Raw genomic sequence first — 17272 nt, 5'->3', positions numbered from 1 at the left:
TATTATTAATATAATAAATATAATTATATCAATATAATATAATATATAATATATTTTAAAACAATAATTACAATATCATATTATAATTATAATATCATATTATATGATAATATAATAATATTAGAGCTATTAATATAATTATGATATTATTTGTTACAATATTATTATGATATTATATTATATTATATTACGAGTCTGAATTTTAGATTGGAAAGATTGTCAATTTTAAAGTTTATTAGGAGTATTATGGGTATTATGAAAGTTTCATTAATTGTACTATGTTGATTCCCGCACAATCTAAAAGCTAAAGTTGTCTTTAGACTGCTTCTAATTTTGGCTGTAAATTCTTAAAAAATTCTTTAAAAAGTACTTTTGAGGAGATTTATCAAACATTAAAATCAGCTTCTGTTACAAACATAAGTTAATTTTGGGATGAAAAAACAATACCAAACTAAGACGCAGGCGTTTATAAGGTGTGACTTGTGAGTAGGAGGCATGACATGAGGTTAGGTGTAGACCGACAACTGAGGAAGAAAAAAAAATCATTAAATGAAAGGCTTCCTTTGCTCCACTCATTTATTTGATGTCTCCTTTTAAAATAGTAGTAGTTAAAATTAAATACATCAATTGTGAAAAGTATTTATAATTGTTGGGTGCGTTTGAAATTGATTTTAAAATAATTTTTTTTAATAAAAAGTAAAAATGAGATTATTTTGAGAATCATTATGAGACTGATTCTGAAATTGCGTTTGATTAGTTTTTTAAGAGATTATTTTGAGTATAATAAAAAAGTGAAATCGTGTTTATTAATTAATATATTATAATATTATTGATAAGTATTAAAAAATGAAAACAGAAAAGTGAAAATAATTTTCAACTGTTTTCTAATTCATTCACAAAAGTCATTTTCACCGTTTTCGTTTTCAAAACATTTGCTAAACAAACGTCGTTTCGTTTTCATTTTTATTTTTTACTTCTCAAAATACGTAAAAACCGTTTTCAAAAACAGCTTTAAACACACACTTTGTTTTTACTCTCAATTTGGAATTGTCATGGTAGTTATTACAGTTGTGGACATTATTTTTGGATATACTTGGTGCATCGTTCAATTGGATTATGAAATTCAATAAGGGGAGTTCTCTTTTTGAAGAAAATGAAGTAGGAATTAATAGTTCAATATTTTTAGTGGGATGAATAATGCTATTGTATGAGATAAAATGTGTGCATAAAGTAATTAGTAGATCAGAAATGAGGGACTAAAACATGATAGTTTAATCTAAATTTGTTTTTATTCTATGCCCAACAGACAATTAATAAATGAATAAGGATCTCACATGTTATTCATTAATCTTTTTAGAAGATGTTGCAATCATAAAATGAAAAAAAAAAAAAAAAAACGAAGATTATATCTCATACATTACCATATTTTTTTAAGTGGAAAATTACCATATTTTGAAACTCGATTATCAGAATTGGTGTATTATTTAGTTATATATAAACGAATTTTTAATAGTTACGTTTTATGAAATTTGATGACATGTCGTAATAACAATATAATTTTACTAATTATTATTTTTATCAATTAGTCAATTTATTATAACTGTTAGACTAATATTTTATACCAAAAATAATAATACTCATCGATAAAAAAAATATCGGTGTAACTATATCACTCTCATTCGAAACTTTCAAAGGAAGTATTTAAGCATTTATATTGAGGTTGACGGGGCCACAGCTCCACCGGACACAATGATGTTACCACTCGTCCCATAAGGCGAAAAGATAATGCTAACATTTTCATTATATAATTTTTTTAAAAATTATCACAATATCCTAATCATAATATGACAAGTAGTTAAATATGATGAGTAAGTCAAGTTTATTTGAAGATTCTCAACCACAATCATCATGTTTATTTGATATTAATAATAACATTATATTATTAAAATTTATTACAGGTATAAAATAATATATTATATGAGTGAAAGTTTAAACTATTTTATGGTATCAAATATCAATAATCATTAATGTTTAGTTATGTTTCCACCCAAGTCCCAGTAGTGTTGAGCATAATTACAGTACAAATGATGCCAAGTATCGCTTTGCACATAACATATTATAAATTGATTTGACAATACGCTAACTAATACCCCAAAGAACAGATGCGAAAGGGGGACTTGATTTTCATTGTGACTAGTCAGAATTATTTTTGGTCCACCGGTGTATAGCAAAATTGTTTCTGCTTCCTTTCACTCCTTGCCTTTCCATTCCACCGGTTGCAAGTCACGTTTTCCCATGCAAAAGCAAAACTAGGGAAGAGAAAGAGAGAGAGAGAACAGAAATGGAGGAGAGAGAGTGGAGCGAGTACGAGCGACGAGTGGTGGAGACGGTGAAATGGTGCGAAGACCGGAACGAGAGCCCTCTGGTTTGGGCCATGGAGGTCGGCAAATTGGCCGACCGAGTTCCGAGCCCCGCGTTAGGTCAGGTCTTGGTCTCCCATCTCTGTTTCCTCAACAATCGCCCTTCTCTCTGGAAGTTTCTCGAACAATCTCTCTCTTCCGGCCTTCTCTCTCCTTTCCATGTCCTCTCTCTCCTCTCCGCCAGGTTTTTCCCTTTCTCTCTCCTCCTCCTCGTTAAGCATGAAGATGATCATATCAATTCAATTTGGTTCTGGATTTGTCGTTTGCTAGAACTGTATTTGCGTAATCAACAATCTGCAAAATGAATTTGTTTTGGTCTTCATTTCGCACAGGATAATTCCTCATCGACGTTCTCAACCGGAGGCCTATAATCTGTATCTAGAGCTTCTAAGCAGATACGGCCTTTCTTTTGATCCACTGCCACCACATGCTTCCAAAGAAAAGTTAGTCTCTTTCAGTTCCTCCTTTATTTATTTATTTTTAAAAATTTTTTTAGCATGATTTGTTTGGATTTCTCTGTTTCTTTGTTTAGGCATACCGCATATGGGATTTTAGGGCGCGTTTGGAATGCCGTATTAGCACTCGTTATTGTATTATTTTATAATCATTAGGGAATTAAGGACGTGTTTGGATTGCCATAATAGCACTCCGAATTGTATTATTTTAGAATCATGCAGCGGTTGGCTATGTTCATATATTGTTTAATTAATACAATGCGTACTATAATATCTTTCCAAACCTACCCATGTTGTTCATGTGAGGCCCCAGTTCCTAATATCTAGTTATCTGATTTAACCATGATTTTTTTTTTTTTAACCAAAAGAATGTGAGGCCCCAGTTCCTAATTTTATGCTATTGCATTTCCATGCCATGCTTGCACTTATATGTTCGGAATTATCAGATAACTAGAAAGGTTGGCATTTTGTGTTTTGTTTAATCTAAAGTTGAACGGGTGATTGCTAAAAAGTTACTGCATTGCAAGCATAACTCACAATCAATCAACTAAAGAAAGTGGGATGCTTGTTTTCTTTATGACAGGATAATAAAATCTGTTGATCTTTCCCTTCGGCTTTCTCAGACGTATGATGTTCCTACCTTGGAGCTTGGGCATGCGTATGTGTTGTTCTTTTTCAGTGTTGTCATAGGTTTGATTGATAGCATATTAGATGATTGGGGATTACAGAAGTCGTCTTTGGATGTATCAAGTTTAGCATTTGTAAGTACTGATTGCGACGATATGGACATAGATCCCAGAGAAAGTCATAATATGGGAAGAAAAGAATATCGTGGTGAGATGGGAAGCAAGAATACTTTGAAGGCCTTGGACGTGCTGGGAAAACTACTAGAAAGCAGAAAAGCTGTGCTTCTACTTCGTCTTGTTCACTTCAATATGTAAGACCCCTATTTCTGCCTCTTTGACCTCTGTTTGATTTTCTTTGGCAAACTGACATTCAATTTTTTCAAACTTTTCACTAAGCTTTATGGCTTGCAGTGGTATGACAACATCAGCCACTGCTGTCCACTTTAATTTTTGACGCCCCAAGAAGGTTGTGAAGAAAAATAATAGCATGCAAATTTAGGGCGTTAACAAATATCATATGTGTATACTAAGGTTGAATCATGATTAAATATTAGTAGTATTGTATTACAATTATCTTTACTTTCACCTTAAAGAAATCTTGTGGACCATGTTTTCATGGTCTAGTGATATAAGTTAAAATTAGCTCTCCTTGTTATTAAGAAGCGAATAAAGCCAGCATATTACTCGAATTTGGTTGGCAATCTCGATAGAGCGCTTGTGAGACTGTGCAATCATGCCCATGCTTAGTTTTAGGAAGTGGAAAATGTATTTTGGATATCCATCAGTGCATTAATTTGCATAAGTTTTTGTGTACTTTCTTTTAATAGGCCAGAAAAGTTCAATGGCCTCCTACGTAGGCTAGAGCTTCTTAAAGCCCATAGGTTGGCATCCTCGGATTTGAAACCTGCAATGCAATTATTGGAAATATTTTCTGCCAACATCCTAAGAGTTGTCGGTTGTGAACTCCATTTAGACAAGCGCCAGATTATTGGAATGCTTGTTGCTAATGGATCATGTAAACCAGTTTCTCTCAGCAATTATGAATCTGGTCGTTCTTCCTGCTGGGTTGCTTTGGATGTTTACATGGAAAACACAATTGATGGAAAGCAACTTCCTATAAAATCAGCTATTGATGTGCTTGCAGGTAAAATTTTGAAGAGTAATGAATTTATCTCTTTTTAACTTCTATGTATAGTTGTGTAATTGTTTTTTTAAACGGGGTAAATATGGCCAGAAACTACTAAGGTTTTATTTTACATTATTCTTCTTATGATTTCAATGGCCTAACTGCAGATGTAACTGTAACACTCCAAATACTTAACCAGGCAACATGGCAAGAAACCTTCCTTGCTCTCTGGTTTTCAGCCCTTAGGCTTGTTCAACGAGTTGAGATTACTTTACCTTAGCTATCTTTTCTTGGAAAGAGAAAAAGAAGTTCATTGAGCATATAATTACTTTCTGCTCCATTCTTCATTTTTAGGAACGCGATCCTCTTGAAGGCCCGGTTCCCCACCTTGAGGCACGCCTTTGTGTCCTTTTGTCTATCGTCCCTTTGGCCATTTCTAAGGTTCTGGAGGATGAGACCCAATTGTATCCCTCCTCTCACCCGTCAACTATTGTGTCTGGATATGAAACTGATCATGGTCATGGTATGAGTGGGAAGACTCGTGTTCCAAGGAAGCATGGATTAATTTCCTCCCTCCATGTTCTTGGACAGTTTCCTGCCCTCTTATGTCCTCCTCCATCAGTTGTTGGTGCGGCTAATGTTGCTGTTACAAAAGCTGCTCGATTTGTACATAATTCCAGAAACGAAAAGGATCGTGTAGATTATGGAAGCAATGGTCAGGGATTTATAAATTCTGGTCTGTTTTGAACTTAATGATTCAGTTTTGATCTTACCTACTTACTACATGTTACAGGGTCTCTCAGCGTCATTTGCAACTAATTCATATGCTTTTCAGGTGGAAACATGAGACACCTTATCGTGGAGGCTTGCATTGCAAGAAATTTTATAGACACATCAGCGTATTTTTGGCCTGGTTATGTGCCTGCATCAGCAATCTCGCCGTCAGAAGCATCACCAGTTCAAGAGTCTCCTTGGTCAAAATTTATAGAAGGAGCACCTTTGAGTGGAAACTTAATTAGTTCCCTTGTTTCAACTCCTGCTTCAAGGTATACATTACAACTTTTGTGTACTTCTAACTGTAAACGAGAAATTTGCTGTTCATTGATTTCTTTTTGTTCTCATTTTCAAGTTTAGCAGAGATAGAGAAGTTGTATCATATTGCACTACATGGATCAGAGGAAGAGAAGTCAGCTGCAGCAAAGATTCTATGTGGTGCATCTTTGAGAAGTGGATGGAACACTCAGGTACAATAATGGTGCATTGGTATGTAAAGTTTCTCAATGCAAGTTTGTTATTCTCATTTTGCACAGAGATGCTTCTAATGTTTGCTTTTCTGTTACAGAATCACAACACTTATTTTAATTTTACAGACAGCTTTAGTTTAAAAAAAAAAAAGTTGACATTGAAGTTTTGATAAGGATTGGACCACAGTATAAGAAAGTAAACCCTTTCTTTTTCTTTTTATTTTTTTATTTTTTATTTTGATACTTTACATTTAGTATCGAAGTTCTCTTGCAGCAGACCAAGAACAATGAGGGTGCTATTTTACATTTGTGGACCTAAACTTTTTGTCATTCTGTCAAAATCCATTAAGAAAAATGACACTGTCCTTGCTTGTGCTTTGCAATTTGTATGTTGCTCAACTCACATTTATTCATAGATGCAAGACTTAGAATTGTTCCTTTTTTTTTTTTTTAATGTTTCTATATTATGTCTGAGCTACCTCATTTAGTAATTTCTCCAATATACTGACCTAAATATAGAACAAATTTATTTGCTTGTTCATTTCTCCATTTTTCTTCCAAATGTTGTAATCGACTTTGTAAACGCTAAGGGTGCGTTTGGAATTGGTTCCAAAATGTTTTTGTTTTCTATATGAAAATAGAAATGAAAACATTTTCATTTTCATTTTGAAATTATTTCTGAAATGCGTTTGGTAGTTTTATTCAGAGATTGATTTCAGTTTTAAAAAAAACTGAAACTATAAATAATATTATTAAATATATTAAATAAACATCATTATATAAGACAAACGGTTTCAGAAAAGAGAGAAGAAAATGAAAAAAAAAAAATGAAATCCGTTTTCAGAAAACGAAAACGAGAAAATGAAAACACCTTTTTTTCGTTTTCAATTTTTCACAAAAGACAAAAAAACGATTTTGTTTTCGTTTTTAAAAATTTTTTAAGCCAAACGCATTTTATGTTTCCGTTTTTATTTTTTAATCTCGAAAAACGTGAAAAATGGAAATGAAAACGGAAACAAACAGGGTATAAGAGTCCACAACTGGATATAAAAAAAGGCTCACAAAGTGAGTTCAAGGAAGGGGGAGGGGGAGGAGAGAGAGAGAACTCGAATACATTACCCAATACTTTCCCCCTTCCTTGCTTCCACCCTCGAAGAACTCGAATTTTGGAAGCTTCTCGATTTCTACGAATTCTATTTTTTTTTTCTTCTTGGGTTGAAAGCCAGGATGAGAAATACCTGAATAGATTTTTAAAGAGGATTTCACCTACTAAAATTGCCTGCTTTTGGCAGGAACATGTGGTGCGTGTTCTGGTCAAGCTTCTGTCTCCTCCTGTACCTCCCAACTATAATGGAGAAAGAAGTCACCTCGTTGATTATATGCCGATGCTGAGTGGCATCCTTTATGGAGCTTCTTCTGTTGATACTGTTCACATATTTTCTTTGCACGGTGTGGTAAGACTCTTATATATATTGCGTTACATTCCCTGGGTAAGAGGCAGCCATAGTGTATATTTGTCTGTCATTCGTCTGTCATTGTTTGATAATTCAGCCCTTATTATTTGATAAAATGCTGAATTGTTTAATTTTGATGTATTGAATGATATTATCTAATAGTTGTCATTATATCAGGATGTCCATACTCATCCATAGACGTTTAGCCGTAATTTAATACCTCAAATAATATGTCAATATGTCAACATTAATCCTGAGATGATTGGCATATTGACAGTTTTTCTGAGGCTCTGCAATTGGTACTTTTCTCAATTTCACTAGGGTTTTTTTTTTTTTTTTTTTTTTTTAATGGCTGAAAGCATCAACTTTAGTTTCAGGTTATTTATTTATTATTTTTGGTGTGCCTGTGTGTGCATGCCCGCATGGCTGTACACTGATTTTGGGATATTGTTGAGGTTTAGGTTAAATTACCACTTCACCCTAAGATTGTCTTTTTTTGCTACTTAAAACCCCTAAATCTTTTTTTCCCTTGTAGTTTAGCCTCCAAAACTTTATTAAGTTGTAGACATTGAGTCTGATGTTGCAGGGCCATGTTGGGAAAATTAATTAATTTGCTTTCAACTGAAATGAGCATCACTTGGAAATTTAAGCAATTTAACCTTAATTCATTTAAATTTTTGAAATGAATTATTTTTCTTGTTTTTTCCCCTTGAGATAATTGAAAGAGATGAAAACTTAATTTTCTTTTTAACTTTTTGAAAGGAAGCTGGAATAAGGGATTAGTGCTTGCATATATTTTTGCGATCATGGAAGGATGGAAAAGTTATCATTTTTGTTTACTTTTTAAACTATGCTCTTAGTTTTTCCTTGTCAACTTAGAAAGTAAAATGAAAAGAACTTCAAACGAGTAGTCAAAATTATTGTCTTTTAACCACTGTGGCTCTACTATTGGCCTTTTAGTTCTGATTCTTCCTTGAGGCGTTTTATACATCGATTGCTTTGATTGATCATTGCAAGTTGAAACTCGGGCTCTTGGTGACTCTGGTGGTTCAAATTTTTTCTATACCAACAGGTCCCCGAGGTTGCTGCTTCTTTGATGCCACTTTGTGAGGTCTTTGGTTCGCTTGAACCTACTACATTAAGCGCCAAGTCAAGCAAGGGTGATGATCCCTCCATTTACATGGTTTTTTCTTTAGCATTTCTTTTTCTTCTTCGTCTATGGAAGTTCTATAGACCTCCTCTTGAGAACTGCATTACGGAGCACACCAGAGCAGTTGGAGGTGAGCTTAGTCTGGAGTATCTTCTGTTATTGCATAATAGCCGCACTGCCTTTTTTCAGTATGAAACAGACAGCAATCCAGGTCGGATTGAAAATGCCTCTGATAATGGCATATACGTTCATTCCTTCCCGAAATTACAGACCTGGTATTGGCAAAACAAGTCTTGTGTGGCTTCAACTCTTTCTGGCCTCTCTAGTGAAAGCCCTGTTCATCAAGTTGCGAATAAGATCTTAAACATGATATATTTGAAAATAACTAAAACTGGATCTGCATTGGGTAACTCTTCAATATCGTCCAGTAATGGCTCCTTTACAAGCTCTGGAGAAGATTCCTTTCAGAGACCCATGCACCTTCCTGCCTGGGAGGTGTTAGAAGCTATTCCTTTTGTTCTTGAGGCAATTTTAACTGCTTGTGCTCATGGAAGACTTTCCTCTCGCGACTTGACAACAGGTTAATTGGTGATGCTTTTCTTGCTGTTGAACTTTTTTATTCCCGGTTTAGTCTCTCCTCCCTGCAGAATATTATTATTTTGCTCTGGTTTTATTTATACGCCTTGTTATGAGGTCTTGAATGTTTGCAGGCTTGAGAGATCTTGTCGAATTTCTGCCAGCATCCCTTGCTGCTATTATTAGTTACTTCTCTGCAGAAATTACTCGCGGTATATGGAAATCAGTCCCAATGAATGGAAATGATTGGCCAAGTCCAGCACCGATGCTTCCATCGGTTCAGTCTGAAATAAAAGAAATACTTGCTGCTGTTGGCGTCAGTATTCCAAGCTATTTCTCTGGTAGATGTTTCCCATTCTTTTCTTCTCTGTCATATGAACCCTCATATTGTCTCTACATTTCATTGGATTTCTAGTTTTATTGCTTCATAGTTACTAACACATAATTTAATTAGTGATAACAAGTAGGAAAAAAGTTATGGAAGAATAATTTTTTTGGCATGTGACATATTTTGGGGTTTGTCTTTCAGATTTTGTCTTTGTCATAACTCGTAGGAAAAAGTTATGCAAGTCCTCGAAAGTTATTTCACATGAAATTAGTTGTTTAAGGACTGCTAGTCCATCTTTCTTAACAAAGGAAAAAAAAAAGAATGCTAATCTCCTTTTTAACGACTTGCAGAGGCTTCACAAATAACGCTTCCACTGCCTATGGCTGCTCTTGTGAGTTTAACTATTACTTTTAAGCTAGACAAGAGTCTCGATTACATCCATGCTGTTGCTGGACCAGCCTTAGAGAGTTGTGCCTCAAGTTGCCCTTTGCCTGGCATGCCTATTGTAGGCAGTCTTTGGGCCCAAAAGGTCCGGCGCTGGCATGACTTCATTGTTGTTTCATGCTCGCGTTCTGTATTCAGACACAATAAAGAATCTGTTGCCCAACTCCTTAGAAGTTGCTTCACCACATATCTTGGATCACTCCATGTTTTAACCCCATCATTGTCCAATGAAAGTGGTGTGAATGGTCTGCTGGGATCCACCATCTCAGATCGCAGTGTTCGTCGTTTTCTTGCACCTGGATTTCTTTACCTTCGCTCTTGGCAGTCAATGCAGAATGTCCTATACATCAACGTTGTGATTGTAGAACTTGTTGCAGAGTATGCTCGGACCTCAGCTCTGAGATGGGCAACTGCAGAATCTCCTCGCTTGAAATCTAGCCAAGCATCACTTTGCCTTGCCACTGCAAGGGCAAGGGAGGTGGCTACGCTTGGTGCAAGCCTTTTATGTGTTGCAGGCGGGTTTCGGATGGTACAGGAACTGTACATGGAGACTATCCCAACCTGGCTACTCTCGAGGAAGGATATGAAACAAGGGGAAGTGAGTGCTGTATCCCGTGTAGTGGAAGGATACGCCATGGCATATCTATTCCTTCTTTCAGGCTCTTTGCTGTGGAGTGTACATGGAAAACTGCCAAAGTGGGTATTAACAAAAAGAGTACGCATCGTTGGGGTCCACATGGACTTTCTGGCTGGGGTATTGGAAGGAAAAATAGCACTGGCTTGTCATCCTGCCACTTGGAAAGCTTATGTCTCTTGTTTAGTTGGCTTAATGGTGAATTTTGCTCCAGCATGGATTCAAGAACTGAAGCTAAAGACCTTGAGGACGTTGGCAAGCGGATTGAGAGGATGGCATGAATGCGAGTTGGCTCTCGCTCTTCTTGAAAGAGGTGGGGTTGCGGCCATAGGCTCTGCTGCCGAATTACTAAATGTAATTTGCTGAATTCGAATCTAGAATGTAGAATTGGATCATTGTTGTTACAAGAGAACACCCTCAAAGTTAGTTGCCTTTTTTCTCTCTTTTGTTTTTTGGTTTTGGTTTTGCTAAATATGTTTTTTCCCCCCTTACTTGCTTTGGCAAAGTGGTATTTCCACTCGACAAGTTTCTTGAAGCTACGAGGCACGTGTTAAAATATATTAGGAAGCTTAACAGGCCTGACAAACTTCGGTAACCCACTAGTATAAACGGTTCAAATGGTGAAAATGCCACGAGAATACAGAACAATTACATTTGAGGAGTAATATGTACAGAGCTTTTAGTTCAAGAATTATCTACAACTAATGAGAAAAAATAATGTTTTGAAACAAACAAATCTGCCACGTAACACTCATCATGGATTTATCCTTTTGCATTTCCATCATATTTTGTTTCTCTAATCTGTCTCGTGGATTTATTTATTCCTGCTGTGGGGCTTTCCCTTTCCAAGGTTTGAGAATCTGAAATGAGCATAGCAAGCTTGCATCCACGTTCATAAGGGCACCGGCATTGTTGAACTCTCCACAATAGTTGGGGGCTGAGAATATGGTCACAAGTTGCCTGTCTGCAAAGAACTCATATCCATCTTCCACCACCTGCCCATGACAGAGAGAGGGAGAGAGAGAACTGTTTTAGGCATGTAAAAATATACTATTAGATAGAGACAGAGAGGGAAAAAAAAAACTATGAAATTATAGTTTTAGACACCAAATTGTAACTAAAAGCAAAAACTTGTTCATCAAACCTTTTCGTTTTAAATTAATTTGATACATGAGAAACTTAACGCTTTTCAACTAGATTGACACCCACTAAACATGATTCATACCTGGTGAGCTCGGCATACAAGATCAAGCTCATGTTTCTTCAAGAACTCAGCCACTTTATCTGTCCCAAAGGTGAAGGAAACTCCTCTGTCATTTTCACCCCACCCCTTAATATCCCTATCAGGATCAGCCCAAAGAAGGTCACACAAGAGTCCTTGGTCCGGCACATCAACAGGCCTTTCAATGGCTCTGACCTGATCCAAACTTTCTAGGTCTGGGGAAAGCCCTCCGTGCATGCAGAAGATCTTGTCGTCAATGACTGCGGCCACTGGTAAGCAGTTGAAGCAGTCAGTGAAGATCTTCCACAGGCGGACGCTGAACCGGCGCTTGCATTCGTCGTAGAATCCGTAGATTCTGTTGATGGAAGCGCACTCGTGGTTTCCGCGCAGGAGGAAGAAGTTGTCAGGGTACTTGATCTTGTAAGCAAGGAGAAGGCATATGGTCTCGATGCTTTGCTTTCCTCTGTCCACATAGTCTCCGAGGAATAAGTAGTTGGCATCCGGTGGGTAACCGCCGTACTCAAACAACCTCAGGAGGTCCAGGAATTGACCGTGTATGTCACCTGCCAACAAACAGCAATTCTTCACATTTTCTTGGGGTAGAATGTGAATGTATGTTCTTAAAGCTTTCACATGTACGTATGGTTTTTCATGTTATCTGGGCACGTGACACTTAATAGACCAAACAGAAAGAGGACAAGTTCACGCTCTTACTAATCATCTCTAATAATCTACGCATGTCAAACACACAACCTCGTTATTTCAAAAAACCAAGTGCAATCACAACTATTTTGGGCTTTGTTTGGTTCAACAATTCAAACCGTGAATATTTGAACTTTTTTTATTAGAATTGTAGAATCTGAACTGTAATAATTCAAACTGTGACCCGAATTGTTATTTGGATATGCAAATAAATTGTAATTTGAATTATGAATAAAATCCTAACTATGTTTGAATAAAGTGTTGAAAACTGTCATTAGAGTTTTGTAACAAATCTTATAAAACCTCATTATAAATGACATTAAAACTATGCAATATGGGTGTGGATTTGTTCCTCTCTTTTTTATGAACACATTAAAAAAAATCATCTAAATCGGAATTAAAATAAAGAAGTTATGACATTTTTAATATTGAAATTGAAAAGAAAGAAAAAGTAGAATCTGAAACTATTAGACTGTTGACAACAATTCAGATTGTTAGAATTTAGGGGGAGGTGAATTCTAAAATCAACAATTTGAGTTGTCCTTGAACCATTGTTAATGGTTTGAATTGTTTTTAAATTTTCTTCTCCCAAACATCAGTTTGAATCCTGAACTAAGATTTGAATCCTAAATAACAGTTTGAGTTATACCCAAATAAAAATGGATGTTTTCATAAGGAAGCCATCGAAGGCTTTCCACAAATTGAGATTTGGCCGTAGAAGGATCGAATTGTATCCGAGGGACAGGGGGATACAAAAAAGTAATAAGAGAGGCACACAGACCAATCAATCGTATCGGTCGTATTCTTGAATTTGGAATGAAAAGAGGAGTAATGCTTCCTAGCACGGGACACAGAATAAGACCACTTAGATCAGAATAGCATTCACAGAAATGTTCTAACATAGAGTAGAATCGAACATTGAAGAGATTAGTTGACAACAGTAAAAGGGAGCCTAATTCCAATACAATAGGGGTCTATGTAAAAACAAACATGAGCTTTGGTATTTAGAATTGGATGGATTAAGTAATTATGCCAAAGATCAATCCATATTGTAGCAAAGGGGAAGAGCATTTCTGAGTGAAAAATGCAAAGTATCATTTTTATTTTATTTTTCCTTTTTCAACCACTCATAACATTGCTATTTGATCACCTAAAAGAATGTTGAAACTTGAGAGTATATTTATCCCTTACAATGTTGGTCACACATTTTGGCATAGAAGTGATTGATTTTTTTTTAAAAAGTATTGGTATATTATATCAACAACCTTATTATTGCCAATCTACCGTTTGAAAAGCCTATTAACAACATCACAAATGCATAGTAATTGAGAATGCTTAAGAAGAGTTATAACATGAAAATATCCCTGATCTACCTAACTGATCAAGGGCCTGAAAACATTTTTGAGCTTATTATTCATCAAACAAGAATTCTATATGACGGAGTTTTATTGTTCAATAAAGAAAAAAAAAATCAGGAATAAATAAAATATCAAAAAGATGAACAAGAAGAGGAATAAAAGAAAAAGAAAAGTGCAAAAACAAACGTACCACAAATGTTGATGGGAGCTTCTAACTCAAGAAGCATAGGCTGTCTAAGGAAAACCTCTTTGGCTTTGATGCAAAGTTGTCGGATTTCGGACTCGATCAGCTGAATCCGTTTGCCTTTGTTCTTCCTTCCTTCCAACAATCTCTCTATGAACCCATCCAATCCTTCCATTCCACAATCCTACCCCAGATATATTATATGATATCTTTCTTCTAGCTAACTTCGTATCTACAAACGTTATTTCTCTTTATAAAATTGTTACACCATAATTTTGTACTTTTCTTCCTTGTTTTGATCAATGTTAGCCTGTGTATGTATGATTAAAATGAAAATAGAAGGTAGAATCCCAAAAGCAGAAAAAGAATGAAAGATAGGGGGAAAAAGGAGAAAAAAGAGAAATTTTGCGAGGCAATGGATATGATCCAATAATATTTTGCTGTTCTGTCGTTTGTTGGGGAAAAGGGAATAGTGACTTAATTGACTTTTTTGGATAACTAATATCTAAATCAATAACTACTTCATTTCTTTTCTCTTCTGCTTCAATTTTTTGGCATGGTTGGGATAGTAACGTTCGATATTTTGCCAGCCAATACGAGAGGAATCAGTAAATCACCACCCCTCTCTCCCCCGACTTACACGGCCTACTCCACGAAAACAGTTTTACTCTTCTTTCCTTCATTTTTCCTTTTTAAAATTTTTATTTTTATTTTTTTGATAATTTGCTCTTTAAACTTTTAATTTTAACACCTTACCTCCTAAATTTACTAATGCTACGTTTGTTTCGAGGGTTCTAGCCTCATTCTGAATCATGATTCTTGGTTCGCTACAGTATTTTTCTCTCATAAAAAATTTAAATTTCAAAAATCAGAATCATTAACCATAATTCTGAACCTATTAACCAAACGTCATCTAAATTATTGTAATGTGTCCTATTTTAACCTTTTTTGGATTGTGTTTACTGATTGATTTAAAAATTTGAGTGATTTGTGTTAAGATTTGAATTGAAATTTGAGGATTTGTAGTTGAAAGTAAGGCGGCCATTGATTTTTATGTTTGCTAACTAAATGTCATAGTAAAAGGGGGATACATCAGGGATAAATTGTCAAAATAATAATTGAAACTTGTATCTTACAATGGAAATGGAAAGTGGTTTTTGGTATTATGACTTAGTATTGTCATTCTAACTCTTGTATAAAATTTTCTAAAAGGAGCTCATGTGATAAATGAGTCGCTATTTTTTTATTGGAAAATGACAACTATTCAAATTCAAATAACTTGATAAATGTTTAAATACTTATTTTAATTGACAACTTATGTATTATGTCAATTACAAGAAAAGTTAGGATCACTAAAAACATTATGATCATTGGGATGATGATTTATAACTTATAAGGATCATTTCATGAATTAGTTCTGACAATTTTGTATAAAAAGTTCATGGCACCTTTGGCACATTGCCCCCTATTTAAAAAAAAAAAAAAAAAAGATGTACGCACATTGCAATAATTTTCCACGGCAAACAAACCTTTAATAATTGTCCACTTTTAAAATGGAATTCATTACGCAGCAGCCACGTAAGTTTTGCTTGTAAGGGTATGGGTATGCAATCAAATTTTACAAAATAATAATAATAATAATAATAAATAAATAATAAAAAGGAACGTTTTGTAGAATCCAGTGGTTGCCTCTTGAATTTCGTTCCAAAAATTTAGAAAAGAAATCGTAAACTGTAAACTGTCGGTTGCATTCCAAACAATTGCAAAGTTAAGACTTAAGAAGTTATTATGCCTTTGTTTTTAGAGTAAATTGCTCCTTTACATCTCAAACTATTTGTTCTTTATTTTATGAATCTCATATTTCTAATTTTGAAAAAATACACATTTAATTTTAAAGTGAGTAACAATTAAAGTTAAATAACTAATGACATTATTAAATTAACAATTGGAGCCATACAATTTACATATGACATGATTTAATAAATAATAATATTTACTTTTTACATGTGAATTTCTTATTTTAAACGTTATTTTGACAATATTCGTTAGCTATTAAATCATAATTACTTTTGATTTTAAAGTTTGAGTTGTATATTATTAAAATTAAAAATTCAAGATCCACCGTGAAAAAAAGGGAAAAGTTAAAGTGTATTTTTATTTTTATGGTTGGCGCCAGGCAACATGCCAAAAGACGTCACCAATAAAATGCAATTATTCTCGTTATTTTTTCTTTACCGAATACAAAAGATAATTTACGTTTGGCTAACAACTTACATGGACAATGCATTGATCAGGGGAGAAATCGTGCGTAGTGTGGCAAGTGGCAACCCAACATATGCTAATATGTTACTTTCGAAGTTCAAATTCACGAAGCCAAAATAATCTATGCTTCAAGTCTCTTTGCGAACCATCATCATATTATTATTTGAAACCTTAAGTTCAATATATATATATATATATATATATTTGGATCGTATACGTGTCGATAAAACACATGGATCACATCCGTTTATTGCAAATCTGGTACATTCACTTACTCTTAATTAATCCATTCATTTATAACTTTGCTTTAAGAATTTAACTTTTCATTTTATTTAAATTAAATTTGTTAAAATTTATTCTTTTACAACATTGTCTATTTTTTAATATATATAAAAAAAACAATTCAAGTTAATCTCGTGTCAATCATATCATAGATTTCAAGTTCAAATCACATTATCGTATCATATCAAAATTACCACCCCATCTCGTATCAGCTACCCCTTTAGGTGTGAAGAGGTTCATTGAAAGATGAAGACAAAGGCTTAGTTTGGTATTGCTATAGATTTTGAAAAAATTACTTTTAGCTGTGTTGAAAGAAAAAACAGCTGTTACAAAAGGCAGTTAAGTGTTTGGTAAACTATAATTATAGTAGTTGTACTGGTTCTAAAATTAATGTAATAACATTTGGTAAATTATAAAGTTGAATTACTATAGGTAGTTAAAAATTACGACTATATTATATTATACTATAATATAATATATAATTACAATATAATATATATTTATTATTATATTTAATATAATACAAAAAAACTATTATTATATAATATATTATATAATTATGATATAGAATATAATAATATTATTAAAATAATAATTGAAATAATTAAAAATAATGATCATATTATATTATATTATAATATAACATATATAAGTACAATATAATGTATATTTATTATTATATTTAATATAATACAATAAAACTATTATTAAATAACATATTATATAATTATGATATAGAATATAATAATATTATTAAAATGGTTAATATAATTACAATATTATAAAACATATTATAATATTACGT

General features: G+C 33.9%; 2 protein-coding genes across 2 annotated transcripts; one reads left to right on the top strand and one right to left on the bottom strand.

Moving 5' to 3' along the window:
* Nucleotides 1-2162: 2162 nt before the first annotated feature.
* On the top strand, nt 2163-11090 carry LOC21405573 (mediator of RNA polymerase II transcription subunit 33A). Its single transcript, XM_010114739.2, has 12 exons — nt 2163-2604; nt 2753-2863; nt 3459-3812; nt 4329-4645; nt 4795-4886; nt 4982-5363; nt 5463-5673; nt 5757-5871; nt 7164-7325; nt 8398-9055; nt 9186-9392; nt 9730-11090. The coding sequence occupies exons 1-12, from the start codon at nt 2342-2344 to the stop codon at nt 10821-10823; spliced, it is 3966 nt and encodes a 1321-aa protein (XP_010113041.1). The 5' UTR covers nt 2163-2341; the 3' UTR covers nt 10824-11090.
* A 93-nt stretch (nt 11091-11183) lies between these two features.
* Nucleotides 11184-14205, bottom strand: LOC21405572 (serine/threonine-protein phosphatase PP1). The gene is made up of 3 exons (XM_010114738.2): nt 13930-14205; nt 11683-12242; nt 11184-11452 (listed from the first exon to the last, which is right to left on the bottom strand). Exons 1-3 carry the CDS (start codon nt 14096-14098, stop codon nt 11276-11278), a joined length of 906 nt encoding a protein of 301 aa, XP_010113040.1. The 5' UTR covers nt 14099-14205; the 3' UTR covers nt 11184-11275.
* Nucleotides 14206-17272: the final 3067 nt, after the last annotated feature.

This window comes from Morus notabilis, unplaced genomic scaffold, assembly GCF_000414095.1.
Source record: "Morus notabilis unplaced genomic scaffold, ASM41409v2 Scaffold552, whole genome shotgun sequence".
Classification (NCBI taxonomy): domain Eukaryota; kingdom Viridiplantae; phylum Streptophyta; class Magnoliopsida; order Rosales; family Moraceae; genus Morus; species Morus notabilis.
The sequence above is the reverse complement of the archived record's forward strand: the minus strand, read 5'-3'. Positions and strand labels throughout refer to the sequence as shown.